General features: G+C 46.7%; 1 protein-coding gene across 1 annotated transcript; it reads left to right on the top strand.

Annotated features, from left to right (window-relative positions):
- The first annotated feature begins 538 nt into the window (after window positions 1-538).
- LOC8030378 (putative L-aspartate dehydrogenase) lies at window positions 539-10,712 on the top strand. Its single transcript, XM_002400606.4, has 4 exons — window positions 539-893; window positions 4,997-5,331; window positions 8,353-8,628; window positions 10,506-10,712. Exons 1-4 carry the CDS (start codon window positions 721-723, stop codon window positions 10,544-10,546), a joined length of 825 nt encoding a protein of 274 aa, XP_002400650.2. The 5' UTR covers window positions 539-720; the 3' UTR covers window positions 10,547-10,712.
- The last annotated feature ends 4,864 nt before the right edge of the window (window positions 10,713-15,576 follow it).

Here is a 15,576-nt window from a genome sequence, read left to right as displayed (position 1 = left end):
CCTTACAACGTGCGCGTGTTGCACGGAAACCAAACCAGTTTTTGCAATGTCGCGAACGAGCCATAAACCAATGGTAGAATAAAAAAAACATTTCGGCCCCCGGAGTCGTATGTTTACGACTCCGGGGACCAAAACACAACGTGAAAATTGCACAGACAGAAGAGGGCTGTAAATTAAAGTAGTTTGTACAGTTCCGTAATTTTACGAATACAGAACCGTAATCATGATTCAGGGAAGTTCTCTCTATGGTGCCGTACGTTTTACAAAGGACAATAATAAATTCTTATTTTCTATTTTCTTTATATGCAAGGCAGCTTGTGTGTGTGTTTTTTTTTATTAATTTACAGGCACTCACACACATACAGATACGCACACATGCATGCAACAAAAAAATAGGAAAGAGGCAGAAAAAAAAAATTTGATGTAAAACACGCGGGACTTTTTACATAAGCATCGAAATTTCCCGTTAGCTTTCAGCCAAAGCACCGTCGTACCCTGCGAACGAAGACACCATCGGGGCACGACCGTCGGGAATACCGCTATCGGATTCGCCACGCTGCACGACTCGGGCGGAGTCTCCCGTCTCGGAGACGCCACCGTCGCCTTTCGTCCTTGGCCGAAGCTTGTCCGCCGAGAAAAGCGCACCGTGAGTCGTGCCGCAGCGATAAGAGGACGTCTCGGCGGGAGTGTGCACCTCGCGCCTTGTTTCTGGGGGCCAGCATGCGTCGACGAGTGGGCATCGTGGGCTTCGGCCATCTGGGGCAGTACCTGGCGGCCGAACTGCAACGGAGGACCGACGAGGTCGAGCTCGTCTTCGTCTGGAGCAGGGGCAGGGTGCAGGGACTGCCGCAGCACCTCGTGCTCGAGGACCTGGCACACGCGGCGTCGCGAAGGTAAGGCAGCCACCCAAGACGGTGCAAAGGGCTCACACGGTAGTTCATTCATACACCCCCCTCCCCCAACCCTTCCCGGGCTAAGTCCGATGAGCGCTGAATCCGATGCCTCCTTTACAAAACGCACACAAGTCTAGATACCTCCCCCCCCCCCCCCCCCCAAACCCCCGAAATATTTCTTACACCAACCCCTCCTGGTGACAAGGCCCGCGATTCCAGCGACCTATAGGGGTCGCTACTATCGGGTAAATGTGGCGATCTCAGGCAACACCTTAGATAGATTACATTCCCCATCTCTTTTCAAATATTCTCTAGGCTCATCAACAATTTAGTGTGTTCAATCGTACAAATACCTTGGCGTTCATTTTTCTTCCCCTATGTCTTGGACCCTCCACATTGACTCCATACATGCCGAAGCTTCCAGAACGCTTGGTTACATTCGACGTTGTCTGCGCTCAGCCCCTCCAGCTTTGCGCCAGCTGGCCTACGAAACTTTTGTGCGTCCGAAGATTGAGTATGCTGCTGCCATTTGGTCCCCACACCAGATTTACCTCACTAACACCTTATAATCTATTCAGAATCGTACTACCCGATTCATTCTTTCTAATTATGAACGCACTGCCAGTGTGTCGGCCATGAAGGCCCTTCCTTATGCCTCCCCACTCTCATTTCTCGCCGAAGAATATATCACGCATCTGTCTTTTCCAGAAGATTTTTTATTACCACCCTCTACTCAGGCAGTCTCTACTGTTAGAACCGCATCGTTCATCCTGACGACTTTTGAACTCCCTTAGTGTACGTCGCATCCATGGTTCCACTGTCACCTTTAACAGCTCATTTCTTCCCCTTGCCATGATAGAGTGGAACATTCTACCGGACCATGTAGTGCTCATCAGTGACCCCGACCTCTTCAGACATGCTGTATCGTCTATATTTAATATGTAATCAGTGCGATGCTCCTACCTATGGCCAGTGCTCAGCCACATCTTGTTTCTATGTTTTGTTCTTTGTTTTTATTGTATAAAAGTTCTACTTGTGTGCTTCTTCGTATTGCCCCCCCCCCCCCCCCTCCTTATGTAATGCCCCTGGTGGGGCCTTTAAGGGATAATAAATGAATGAATGAATGAAAAGGAGTTGCCTCAGGTCGTGCAAATGTGCCAGCACAGCGCTCGAGTTTGAGCAGGCAAGCGCATTGAACTCAAAATGGTTTGCCCCGATTTTTGTTCGGGGCAAACCTGCGGCGATGTGTTGGCGTAAAAGCGAGCTTCCATGGCTTGACCTTCTTCCGGGAAGTGAATGGTGGGACTGCGATGCGATGAACGTTGATAAACGCGCAATGTCTGATTCACGTGGTAGAGTAGGTTGTGTAATTAAGAGCGACTTGGGCAACACGCTTATACGACAGTGACTACAGGGTCACCGGAACAGCTGTTCCGTAGCGCCAACCGCCGACATCATGCAATCACGGAAGCCACACAAAACGAACAGAAATCATTAAAAAAAAATCCTGTTTCGTTCAGTTAAGTGTTTTCCCGCTGTAAGTACTGTTCATTTTGCTAGAGTCACGAGCTGGATTCTTGAAGTCCCACAAATTGTCCCCAGCTTCCCGACTCCCGAGCCACTAAAGCCGCAGTCAAACTGATAGCACGCCGTACAACTCACAGTCTATAGACGCTTTGCAGCAGCTGTGCATGGACGCGGCCATAACTGACCTTCAGTTTTTGTTTCCTCTTATTCCGTTTATTTCACTTCATCATTACCATAGCAGGACAGGTTATTGCCATATTAGATTCAACTGTGTCCTTTTCTAAAGCATTGGCCTTTGTAGAGGACCGTCAACTACCGTTTCAGTTGCTCGGCATTTCGGTAAGACAAGAGAAGGTCAGCAATGGCGGCTGTAATTTGGCGCGTGTGTAAAGCGTCTATAGACAATGTCTGAGACGTGTTTCTTCCCTGTATTCCGGTCCTTTCACATCGGCCATAAAACAAAAGTGTGCAGACATCTTATACACGCGCACGTATGCATCAAGCAAACATATCTTCGAAACGTGCCTGAGACACGTTCGGCAGATAAATCTGTCATGATATTGTCGGCAGTGTTCGAAAGTGCCGGAAAAGAATTTGAGACGTCTGGCCCGGAGCTTAGGCGAAAGGAATCTCTCCTTTTTCTTGTTCGCACGGGCTCCCGAGATCCACATAAGGGGTATTCACACGAGGGAGAAATCCCGGGGATTTCTCCCCGGCACGCGAGCATCACGAGACAAAAACGCGAGGCTTTTGCACATCGCAAAGCCTGACGTTTTCGTCGCGGGATGCGTGTGCCGTGGAGAAACCGGGCCGCGGGATTTCTCCCTCGTGTGAATACCCCTTTATAAGCGAGCCAGAGCGAGAGTCCGAACGAGCAACTCGCGCTCGTTGTGCTCGGCTCTGTGGCGCTCTCGTTGTTTTAATTTAGAGCGCAAAGGATTTCTTTTTGAGTGAGGCAGGTATTAAGAGCTGCGACTCTACAATGTCTTCAGCGAACACCGTGTCTTTTTGACCACGCCTTAGGGTTCGAACGGGAGGCGTCGTGATGTCAAGTAAAGAACACTTTCTTCGTGAAATGGCTTCCCCAGAAGAAAACGTGCACCGTGTAGCTTAATTCGTTCATTGAAACCAAATCTCTCGCATTAGCTCCACGCAACTGTAGGGAACACATTTATGGATAACCTCCATGCGCCATCACGCCAGTTTCTTTATGCCGGCAGCATAAGAAATTATTCACGCACGCGATTAATAGTTTCATCTGTCGACGTCGGTGGATCCCTTCTCTTTGTACCCGGGCTGTCTCAATAAATTGCTTATGCCACTGACGCGATTGGCGACGGTTTATGTTACTCTTTATCGACTTAAAATGTCCCCCCACACACACACACACAAAGCGTATAGTGTCCACCTGCGTTCCATATATAAACCTTCGCACAAATCACCCAATAAACATTCATCTGGAACACCGTGACACAGTGCCACATGACGTCAGTTGGTGTACACATAGCAATTCAATTTCCTCGTTAAATAACACCAACAGATGGACGAACGAGCAAAGTTTTAAAAATTGTCCCGTTAAAAATAATATGTTTCACAATTGCTGAAATACATTCCACACTAAACAATTCGTTCCAGAGATCTACACCTATGGCTACATCCTCTCACCACCCTTTTTGAAGAGTGTTCTCCGCACTGACACCGTCTTAAGCCGGGGTTGCTTTCGACGATTTCCAACAGTTATTGCCATGTATCGACGCTTTTTACTTTGAGATGCATTTCTTGAACTTGGATACATTAAGAGTTACGCGAAATATTGACGAGAATGAAGCAACGCACAGCCTTCGCCATTGTTGAGGTGGTCACCTGCAAATTAGTATCTTTGAATTGTCGTATGAGGTGAGTTCACCGGGGTCACGATCCTTCTCTCGCACGTGCGTGATCTCCGCGTCATTATGTGCTCTTTTCTGTGTATGTGACAATTGCATGTAGTGCTCGTTGCCTGTAAACTTACTGATATTCCTAGGTACCGCTAATATTGCCAGCGTCCTATTTTCCGAGTGTTAATGGGCATCCTAAAGCCACAGCCACACTGCTTGTACATATCGTACAAAAGACACAGCTTTCACTGCAGACATGAGGGCAGAATTATGCGTATGGTTCGAAGATGACTGCAGTCAGTTTTTGATGCCCCATGTGACGCGGCCGACGGCCGTCATACAGGGAAGAGTGTTGAGAGGGAAAAGGAAACTCGGAACATGGTGGTCATGATAGACAAGGAAGAAGCGCGCCTCAGACTGTCTTTTGTAGAATGTATCAGCAGTCATCATACAAAAGACAGTCTCCAGACACGAGTCACCACAATATCCGCGGTTCGAATGCCGCGTGCCAAGTTCTCTCTCTGAACTCATTGTCACGTGGCATTCGAAGCACGGATCTCGCGGTGACTCGCGTTCGAATTTGTACGCAGTCTGTCTTTTGTACGATGCAAAAGCAGTGTGACCTAGGCTTTAGGATGGCGGCCCTGGGATGTAGAAAGTTTTCGTGTGTATGACCACCCGGTAAACGGTCCCATGCAGGCCGGACCTGGTGGTCGAAGTGGCCCACCCGGCCGTGGCCCGAGCCCACGGGGAGCAGCTGCTGCGCCACAGCGACCTGCTCCTAGGCTCGCCGACGGCCCTGGCCGAGCCGGACACCGAGGCGCGGCTGCGGGCGGCCGCGTCCCGCCACGCCCTCTGGGTGCCGTGCGGGGCCCTGTGGGGGCTGCACGACATCCGGGCGCTGGCGGACAGGGCGCAGCTGGCACAGCTTACCGTCACCATTGCCAAGCACCCTTCGGCACTCAGACTCGTCGACCCGGACATGCGCAGTCGCTGCGAGGCTGCCGCCACCAGACCCGTGCTGCTCTACGACGGTGAGTTCAGACGAAACACGGGGGTAGTCAAAGATGGCAGTGTACTACTTCAAAGAGGAGTCTCGTAGAAGCCTCAGAGCTTCTAGCCGACGCTTCAGTAAGAGACCTCTCTTCAGGTCCATCAAGAGGCGGCTGCAAGTTTGAAGCTTGCAATCCCAGGAGACTCCTTCATTTTCATGTCGCTCACCATGGAATGGGTGGATAGACTGTTAGATGTAGTGCATGGGGTGATTGGACGATAGATAAAACTAAATTGTCTCACAGGGAGTTGTGCAGCGTTCGAACGGAGCCGGCTGACTTTACACGTATGTAAATAAAGGTGTAGGGCTCAGATTGCATTAACATCCCTTCGCCGCTCCCCAAGAATTATAAAGAGAGCCTTTTTTTTTTTTTTTTTATTCTCAACGGTCATCATGGCCTTCCCAGATTGGCATCAAATATTGAATGCCGAGCTTTGTTTCTGTTCGAGCTATATCCTCACACGCGTCTCCAAGATAACGAGCAGTCGCCGTGACAGCTGCCATGAACGGTGCCATGAACGGGGGCCCTAGCCGTGACCGGCCTCCGTTGCCGTGACCCGAAGCGGAGACCTTTCCGGAAACCGTGTCACGAGCGCGCGCGTCACGACAGTCCGCGCATTGGGGCACGCGTATACGCACGCGCCACCGATCTCGATGGCTGTCTGCATCTTGGCAAACGGCAAAATCTGCGGTCCGCTCCGGGCCAATCAGTGAGACAAAGCGAGGCACGTGACGTCGTAAGACCAACACGTCGCTTACAGACGAGTCGACGTTTGACCACACCAGGTGAGGGCGCTGCGCGTGCGCCGTGCCGATCGGAGCGCCACCCCAGCCGCGTGACGCCTGGGTCTGTGTTGGAGGTGTACATCCTACCGTGGAGAGATATGTCACGTGCTTCGAATCGTTTCTGATTGTTCTCATGGGTGCAGTAGCGTCCGCCCTTTGCCAAGTTATGCTTAAGCGCTGTCCTTGTCAAAGCCTCTTTAATGAATGGGAGTGCTCGAGCTTCGTAATTTTCCTTGTGAGGTCGTGATGAGAAGTGATTGATTGTAAGAATAAATTTAAGACAATCTCAAATTATTCTAACAGTCCCCGTTCCGCTTTTTTTTTTTCTTTTTTTTTTCGCATCTAAAACATGTCTACTCCAACTAATACAAAGGAAGAACGCTGTTGCCAATGAACGCGGGACATGACCACGTCATTGGTTGCGGTAATTGCTGGGCAATCCAGGGGGGCATCGCTATCCACAAGAAAGGAGATAGAAATGTGATGTGAGAATTGACAGCTTATCTTGCGAAACACACACCAAACCGTTCTTTTTCGTCTGATTTTTTTGTGTAAAGTCAACACTTTGATGTCGGTTGTGAAAACATCATACTCAAATAAAACTTCTTTTTTTTTTTCTGTTTGGTTCTGAACCGAATGTTTGTGGTAAGTATAGCTGTTGCCCCGACCTGTGATGGCCCTTCGCGACATTAGAGCGTCTTCAAGTACCGTTATTTTATACAATACTCCAAGAGCCAAAGCAAGAAGGTTTTTACATGCGATGAATATTGGAAGGTCCCGCTCCGGCGTTTTTTCAGCTACCCCAACTAACAATATTTTCTGAATCCACGTTTCACCCTTTCTGGTATGCTATTTAGTATTTCGAAATCCAGAATAGTGATTGTTAAATCGACAAATGAAAATTATGCAAAAAAAAATGACCGCATCTTCACGTGGTGAATGATGTTGATTGGGGCGAAGCTCTGGTGGTGCTGATGATACTGATTTTATTGTTCATAGGTAGTGCTGATAGTGCTGATTTTTTTTTTTTATTGCTCATAGGTACAGTGCTGAGTTCCGGGTTGCGTTTCGACTTCATTAATACTGCTTGATGTGGTTCTTCTAGCGGATCAGCTTGGATCCGCTAGAAGCCGTGGGAACGCATCTTCACCGCTTAAAGGGGTGTCCAAACAGGACACTACAAAACGCACGACTCCGACAAATCGTGAAAATTGAAGCGGACGCGCCCGCTTCGCGCCCGCTTTGATATTCACGATTTGTCGGAGTCGTGCGTTTTGTAGTGTCCTGTTTGGACACCCCTTAAGTCAACGGTCCATGTCAGAAAGAGAATGTGTGGTATGGAGCGTGGTTATATACGCATTTGAGCATTTTACCGCAGCGCCCTCTCGTCTATAAACGTTGAGCCAACGCATGCAAAGTTTAACGCAATTATATACGCATTTGACCGCAGCGCCCTCTCCTGTATAGACGTTGAGCGGCTACATGCAACGTTTCATCCATGACAGAAACCCCAGCTCCTGAGTTACTACCGCATCTCAGAGCCCCCTACTCGTCCCGCAGTCGTGGCTTAGTGGTTAAGGCGATGGACTAGAAATCCATTGGCGTCTCCCCGCACAGGTTTGAATCCTGTCGACTGCGCAAACATTTTTTTTTTTCTTTTTATGTGAGCCCGTATGGACGGACGGACTGACGGACAAGGCTAGACCCTAAGGAGCTTCGCCCCTAAAACCAACATTCAAATACACCCGCACGTTTCAGTGCCGTGACGTCAGTGGCAGGCAGGCTTGCCAGTCGAGCAGGCAGTCTAAGAAATAGACGATGCCAAGCATTTGCTTCGTGCTGATGCACGAGTACTGGATCGAGCTTTCAAAACATTCATTTGACAGCATGTAACTGCTTGAAATCAGTTGGGAAAAAAAATACTATTGTCTAAAGAGTGAATCCATGCCTGCCGCTGGCGTGTGTGTCGTGTGTTGCTTAAACTTTTGAACTGCACAAAGTGATTTGTATCACTGCTGTTGGTGCTCGGGACTCGTTAAACTTCGTAGTGAAACTTTTTTTTTTGCTCCCGCTCTATCATTTCTTTAACATGTAAATAAACATTATTATTATATTAAGCCAATACCAGCGGAGAAAAAAAAAAAACACGACATTTTTAAACCTTTTTTTATTATGTGGAACACAACGCGTACAAGCACGTCAATCTGTCCGCCAGGTCCCGTGCGCGGGCTGTGCCCCCTGGCGCCGAACAACGTGAACAGCATGGCGGCGGCCGCCCTTGCGGCGCACACGCTGGGCTTCGACGGCGTCCGTGGCCGTCTGCTGGCGGACCCTGGCTTGGCGGACTTCCACACGCTCGAGGTGGAGCTTGTGGGCCCCAGCGAGCCGGACGGCCGCACCTTTAAAGTGCACACCGTACGCCGAAACCCATCGGACAAGGGCGTTGTGACCGCCAGCGCCACCTACGGGGCCTTCTTGGGTAGCGTGCTCGGTACGGACCACCGTTCAAGTATACATCTATTCGCGAACCCAACGGTTCCTCTGTCTTCGCTGCCAGGCTTCGTCAATTTTCGCTCCATGAATGCTCGCGCAATATGGGATTCCTTACCTTGCTCCATACATTCAGAATTTTAAAGCATACAGTTAAGAAGCGTAACCTTACATTGTTAGGCTTTAGTTAGGTGGCGCAAGACGCCTGAATAAAAAGGTTCAGCTTCATTCATCCACATTTATCCATTTGGATAGGCGTCTTTGTCGCTGGGGGGCGTGACCGTCTTTTCCTCTGGAGCTGCGAATAGATGAGAGGAGAGGGCAGTGGCGTAGCATGGCCTGGGCGTAGCTAAGCCATCCCGCACGCCCCCCCCCCCCCCCCTCCCCCAATTCACTTCCCGGGATCGCAACCAACCAATAAAGCATGGGGGAAGGGGGGGGGGGTGCTGCCAGGCCCCTCCCCCCGCCCCCCTGTAGCTACGCCTCTGGGAGAGGAAACACCTATTTACATCTTGATAACGCACTTGTACAGGAACTATAGTCTGTTGCCTTGCAGGTTAACAGGACACGCTTTTCCCCACAATACCTTCGCTCTTTCCACTTTAGCAGAGCGAACGCTGGAAAGGAGGCGAGTCACTCCACGCTTCCTCTCGCCTTTTTTCAACATTCGCTTTGTTAAAGTGGAAAGAATGAAGGGCTTGGTGAAAGGAACTTGTCCTTCTTTTCTTAACCTCCATATTTTTTTTTTATTATCATCATGCATCGTTCCACGGGCAGCATCACCGCTTTGGCGTGACATCAAAAGCATGTAGTCGGAGAGACTGCTCGAGCGACGGCGCAGAACAAGTTACCATTATCAGAGGGTTTTCGTGTGAGCTGCGCACGCGCTACTCGTGTGACCTGCGCGGAATCACACGCTACTTACCTACTGCCTGCTGCTCCAATAATTTTGCTAAAGATCTGCCGTAAAGTTCCGAGAGAGCGCCCGCCCCTGAGAGATCGCCCGCCCCCGAGAGATCGCCCGCCCCCGAGAGATCACCCGCACCCCAGAGATCGCCCATCCTGTTTTTCTGGCTAAATATCTGTGACATAAAAATTCCGAAACATCGCCCACCCCCCGATTCCCGTAAGGCGTCACGCGATGTCCGACGAAAATCGTATCCGCCGTGCGATCTGCTCTACCGGTACGTCTGATAAGCAAGTTCATAGCGGGTTCCCGCGTTTTTGTCCGCGATCTGCGCGCGCGATTTCGGCTCCCGCGACAGGCAAGTTTGTAGCGGGTTCCCGCATGTTTATTGAAACCATGAAACTTGAATCTGCTACGTCCACGATTTGCGGTATTCGTTCCCGCGAGATGCGAGTTCTCGGCGGGTTTCCGCGTGTCCTTCGCACCTTGAAACGCGAATCTGCTGCGTCCGCTACCCGTCGTATCCTTTCCCGCAACACAGGAGTTCGTAGCGAATTTTCGCCTGTTTATCGCATTATGAAACGCGAATTTGCGGTGTCCCCGATCTGCGGTATCAGTTCCCGCGTCACGTAGTTTGTACCGGGTGCCAGGGTGTTTATCACTAATTTTTTATAACGTTTTTGCTGTGGCGTCCCTAAATATAGCCCACCCCATGTTATCATTTATATCTTCATTTTGGGTGGGCGTTCTTTCGGAACTTTACGTAATCATAAAAGTTTGGGTTTCAGTTATCTTTGTCAGTGCTCAAGAACATAACCATGGAAGGAATCAATCTTTCGACGGTGAAAACAACGATAGGGAGAGTTGCGATCGCGATTTCATTTTGCTCTTTACAGTGTTTAGTGCCAGGCGCAGAAGCGTCCCTTTCATAAAAACGTCTCTCTTTTTTGTTACCCTTTATTTTCTTGCAGAAGCGGCCAAGGGCCGGGGACCAGGGCTGCATTTTTGCTGAGCATGAGCAGGAGCCGTTCTCAAGATTCGTCGCCATGCGCGGCAACGCTCTCTTAGCTGCTTCGCTTATTCGAGCAAACAAATAAAATTTTATTTACTACACATATACGTAAGGGTTAATTGTGATGCGTGCATTAAAGGATCGGTGAATAGGAACTCAAGAATGTGATGGGCCGAGTACCGTGTAGTAGACATGCACAGTGCGGGTACATGCACCCTAAAAGTTTAGTCCTCCAGAAACGTCGACTACGGTTGCTGAGACACTTCGATATTTATTACCGACTCTCGTGCGTGTTGCTCGAAGATATTTATGAACATACAAATTGACAATTGTACATCCCCTCCCCCCTTAAAAAAAAAAATGCGCGTTTTTGAACGCTCATTTTCCGCCCAATTGTTGTGATAGCAGCCTAGACCAGATACCAAAGCTTCAGTACTAACGGTTATCTTATTAAAAAGTTATAGGCTGTTTTCTGAAATTTTGAACGCGAAAATGGCGGCTGATGGGGCCCTCGAAAACATGGAGCTGGATGGCGCCTGTCCTCAAGAACGGACCCCGTTTTTCCATCGCAATATCAGAAGAAAAAAAAAAAAAAAAAAAAAAAAAAACTTGTATTTTTTGACTAACATAACGTTTAGGTCCAAAACAGTCGGTGACAGGTCAAGAGTTCAGGGGAAGCTCCTCCCACCCTTTTCCATTTTAGCAGAACGAACGCTGGAGTGGAGGCGACCCCTTCTCCAGCGTTCGCTTTGCTGAGGTGGAAAGGGGTGGGAGGAGCTTCCCCTGAACCACTGTACCTGAACTCTTAATACCGTCCGCCATTTTGTTATGCACTAAGATGCAAAAACTAAACCACACGCACACAAAAAAGATCTATATAAATGGGTGATTTCATCTCAAATCGTGCAGGCAAAAAAAAAAAAAAAAAATCTTTAATTTTGCTGAAAAACAGATATGTTACGGCGTCGCCTCTAAAAGCAGTTGCCACAAACCGCAAGTTCGTCGCATGGCACCTATATATAGTGTATATATATATATATATATACTCGGGGTATATATACAGGTGCAGATATCTATGCACCTGTATATACAGGGTGTCATAGAAGAAAATTTACACGGTCTTTTTTACCGCAAAAATAAACTAGGCATTGCCGAACGCTCATTCTCCGCCCAAAGTTAGTGCTAGAGGTCACAAACAGATGCCAAAGTGTCAGCCCGATCCGATAACTTAATCAAAAGTTATAAGTGATTTTCTGAAAATTTCAATGGGAAAATGGCGCCCGACGGAGTTTTCGAATACATGGGGCTCTATGGCACCAGAAACCGAAAACGGGCAAAAAAGGGCTCCATTTTCCCATTGAACATTTCAGAAAATCGCTTATAACTTTTGATTAAGTTATCGGATCAGGCTGAAACTTTGGCATCTGGTTGTGACCTCTAGCGCTACCTTTGGGCGGAGAATGAGCGTTCGGCGATGCCTAGTTTATTTTTGCGGCGAAAAAAACCCTGTAAATTTTCTTTTGTGACACCCTGTACATATACCACGAGCATATATAAACAGGTGCCATATATATCTGGATATATATATACTCGTACATATATGTACCCCTGTACACGGTGCTGACGGTGCCATATACACCTACATATATATACTCGTGGAGCAGGTACAAGGCTGGGGCTCGATAAGAGGCGGAAAAATCGCGCGGGCGCCTTCCCGCAACCGCTAGCCTTGTACCTGCTCCACGTGTAGTAACTTTAGTGCGCTACTACTCTTCTCACGCGCTCAAAGTATTTCTGAAAATGACTGATTTAGTGGTTTTCGATAACGCTCAGCAAGTTTCTAATTGGAACCATATGTTTAATTCCACGAATTAAAAAGTTAATTAACAATTTTTAATTAATTAGCTGGCTAATTACTATGTGTTCGGCAATTCCTTACGTCTGCCGTGGCTGGTAATTTGTTCCCGAAGACAGATTTTTTTTTTTAACGCCCTAATTTTTAGGATTTTTGAAAGTCTTCGCAAAAACGCCCGGTATATCCTAATGATTAGGGCGTTTGAAAAAAAAAAAAAAAAAAGAAACCGTCTTCGGGAACAAACTACCAGCCACGGCGGACGTCAGGAATTGCCAAACACATACCAATAAGCCAGCTAAATATTTAAAAATTGTTAATTAACTTTTTAATTAGTATAAATAGACATATGGTTCCGATTAGAAAGTTGCTGAGCGTTATCAAAAACCACTGAATCAGTCGTTTTCGGAAAGAATTTGAGCGCGTGAGAAGAGTAGTGGCGCACTAAAGTTACCACTCGTGGTAACTTTAGTGCTGTATGTTTTTGTCGATTCCTGACGTCCGCCGGTGGCTGTTATTCTGTTCCCGAAGACAGTTTCTTTCTTATTCAAACGCCCTAATTTTTAGGTTTTTTGAAAGTCTTCGCAAAAACGCCCGGTATATCCTAATGATTAGGGCGTTTGAAAAAAAAAAAAAAAAAGAAACCGTCTTCGGGAACAAACTACCAGCCACGGCGGACGTCAGGAATTGCCAAACACATACCAATAAGCCAGCTAAATATTTAAAAATTGTTAATTAACTTTTTAATTAGTATAAATAGACATATGGTTCCGATTAGAAAGTTGCTGAGCGTTATCAAAAACCACTGAATCAGTCGTTTTCGGAAAGAATTTGAGCGCGTGAGAAGAGTAGTGGCGCACTAAAGTTACCACTCGTGGTAACTTTAGTGCTGTATGTTTTTGTCGATTCCTGACGTCCGCCGGTGGCTGTTATTCTGTTCCCGAAGACAGTTTCTTTCTTATTCAAACGCCCTAATTTTTAGGTTTTTTGAAAGTATTCGCAGAAACACCCGGTATATATATATATATATATATTCTATATACAAGTCTTTTTGTTTTTGTTTTTTCTTAACAGAATTTTTAAAAACAAGCCATGAAAGCTAGGTTAATTTGGTCTGCGCAGGTGAGTTATACGGCCAGGGGGACATAGTATAGGAGACTAATGGACCTTTTCCAAATACCGACGGCACCAGGCGGTGGCTGCACGAACTAAAAATCGATGAAGTGACCTACCTGCGCTACCAATCGATGATGGGAGCTACGCTACCAGTTGCTTCGCTCTCTGAGCTGCGTCGCGTGCACAACGCGACTTTAAAGAGGGAAATCCGTAGCGTCCACCCAAATGTCGTGTTTTCTTTCCGTCCACTTTCTTTTTTTGTGTAACCCAATTATATATATGCTGCAATTACGTGCTCTACTCGTCGATCTACAGCCTCATTCCGAATTTCCTCGATTTTTCGTGCCGACTTCCACCGCTTGGCATCGGGCGCTCGCGCGTGCGCAGAACGCTTCTCGAAAAAGGTTCATTGTAACGATCAGTCGGCTAATTAGTTAAAATTCGTTAATTAACTTTTTAATTAATGAAAATAGACATATCGTTCCAATTCGAAACTTGCTCAGCGTCATCGGAAACCACTAAATCAGTAATGTTCAGAAAGGCTTTGAGCGCGTGAGAAGCGTAGTAGTGCACTAAAGTTACCGCTCGTGGAGCAGGTACAAGGCTGGGGATAGATAAGAGACGGAAAAATCGCGCGGGCGCCTTACCGCAACCGCTAGCTTTGTACGTGCTCCACGATTGTTAACTTCAGCTCACTACTACGCTTCTCACGCGCTCAAAGCCTTTCTGAACATTACTGATTTAGTGGTTTCCAATGACGCTGAGCAAGTTTCTAATTGGAACCATATGTCTATTTTCAATAATTAAAAAGGTCATTAACGAATTTTAACTAATTATCCGACTGATCGTTACGATTAGCCTCCTATATTATGTCCCCCTGGTCGTATAACTCACCTGCGCAGACCGCATAAATCTAGCTTTCATGATTAAAAAAAAAAATTCTGGTGAGCTTAAAAAAAAACACCCTATATGTATATATATATAATAGAGGTGAAGTAAGATCAATATAAAACAATGGACCGGGAGAAGTTATTAAGTCAAAGATGCGTACTGACGGAGTTACTAATTCGAAGTTTATTACGACGTTTCGAGCGGGGACCGCTCTTTAATTAATATATATATACAGGGTGTTTTCTTTTTTATTCTTACACATTTGTTTAAAAAGGACCATGAAAGCTACACTAATGCGGTTTGTGCTGGTGGGTTATACGGCGAGGCGTACATTATGTGCATGGCTAATCTTTGCCATAAATCGGCTAATTAATTAAAATTCGTTAGTTGTCTTTTTAATTAGTGAAAATAGACATATGGTTCCAATTAGAAACTTGCTGAGCATCATCCAAAACCACTAAATCAAGTATTTTTAGAAGGATATAACGCTGGGGCAGCATTTTAAATCGTTCTGTAAAAACGCTTCCTTTGGACGCGTCTCTGGATTTCGGTTTCTTATCGAAGCCACACCCTCGCCTCATTTGTAGAGTGGAGGGAAGTAGGGCGCACGTGTATTGCGCGTCTCAGCCACCGGGGAGCAGGACCGCGGGCGCGGTGATGCGCTCCGATAAGAAACCGAAATCTAGAAACGCGTCCATATAGAGCGTTTTTTTATAGAACGCCGTAAAATGCTGCCCCGGCGTTATATTCTTCCAAAAACAGTTGCTTTAGTGGTTTTTAATGATGCTCTACAAGTTTCTAATTGAAACCATATGTCTATTTTCAATAATTAAAAAAATTAATTAACGAATTTTAATTAATTAGCCGACTTATCGCAAAGTTTAGCCACTCACATAATGTCCGCCTGGCCGTAGAGCCCACCTGCACAAACCGCATTAGTGTAGCTTTCACGGTTTTTTTTAAACAAATGTGTAAGAATAAAAAGAAAACACACACACACATATATATATATATATATATATATATATATATATATATATATATATATATATATATATATATATATATATATATATATATATATATATATATATGAGGGCAGTAATACATGACCGCACACCGGTTTACAACGCTCATCCAGGTCGAAACGATCAGCGGTTGTTATTAAACC

The sequence above is a fragment of the Ixodes scapularis genome, unplaced genomic scaffold (assembly GCF_016920785.2).
Source record: "Ixodes scapularis isolate PalLabHiFi unplaced genomic scaffold, ASM1692078v2 PGA_scaffold4__175_contigs__length_147842914, whole genome shotgun sequence".
Classification (NCBI taxonomy): Eukaryota; Metazoa; Arthropoda; class Arachnida; order Ixodida; family Ixodidae; genus Ixodes; species Ixodes scapularis.
The sequence above is the reverse complement of the archived record's forward strand: the minus strand, read 5'-3'. Positions and strand labels throughout refer to the sequence as shown.

Coding starts and splice junctions, on each gene's coding strand:
- LOC8030378 (XM_002400606.4), top strand. CDS start 721: ATGCGTCGACGAGTGGGCATCGTGGGCTTCGGCCATCTGGGGCAGTAC. Junction 894..4,996: donor GCACACGCGGCGTCGCGAAG/GTAAGGCAGCCA, acceptor GGTCCCATGCAG/GCCGGACCTGGTGGTCGAAG. Junction 8,629..10,505: donor CTTCTTGGGTAGCGTGCTCG/GTACGGACCACC, acceptor ATTTTCTTGCAG/AAGCGGCCAAGGGCCGGGGA.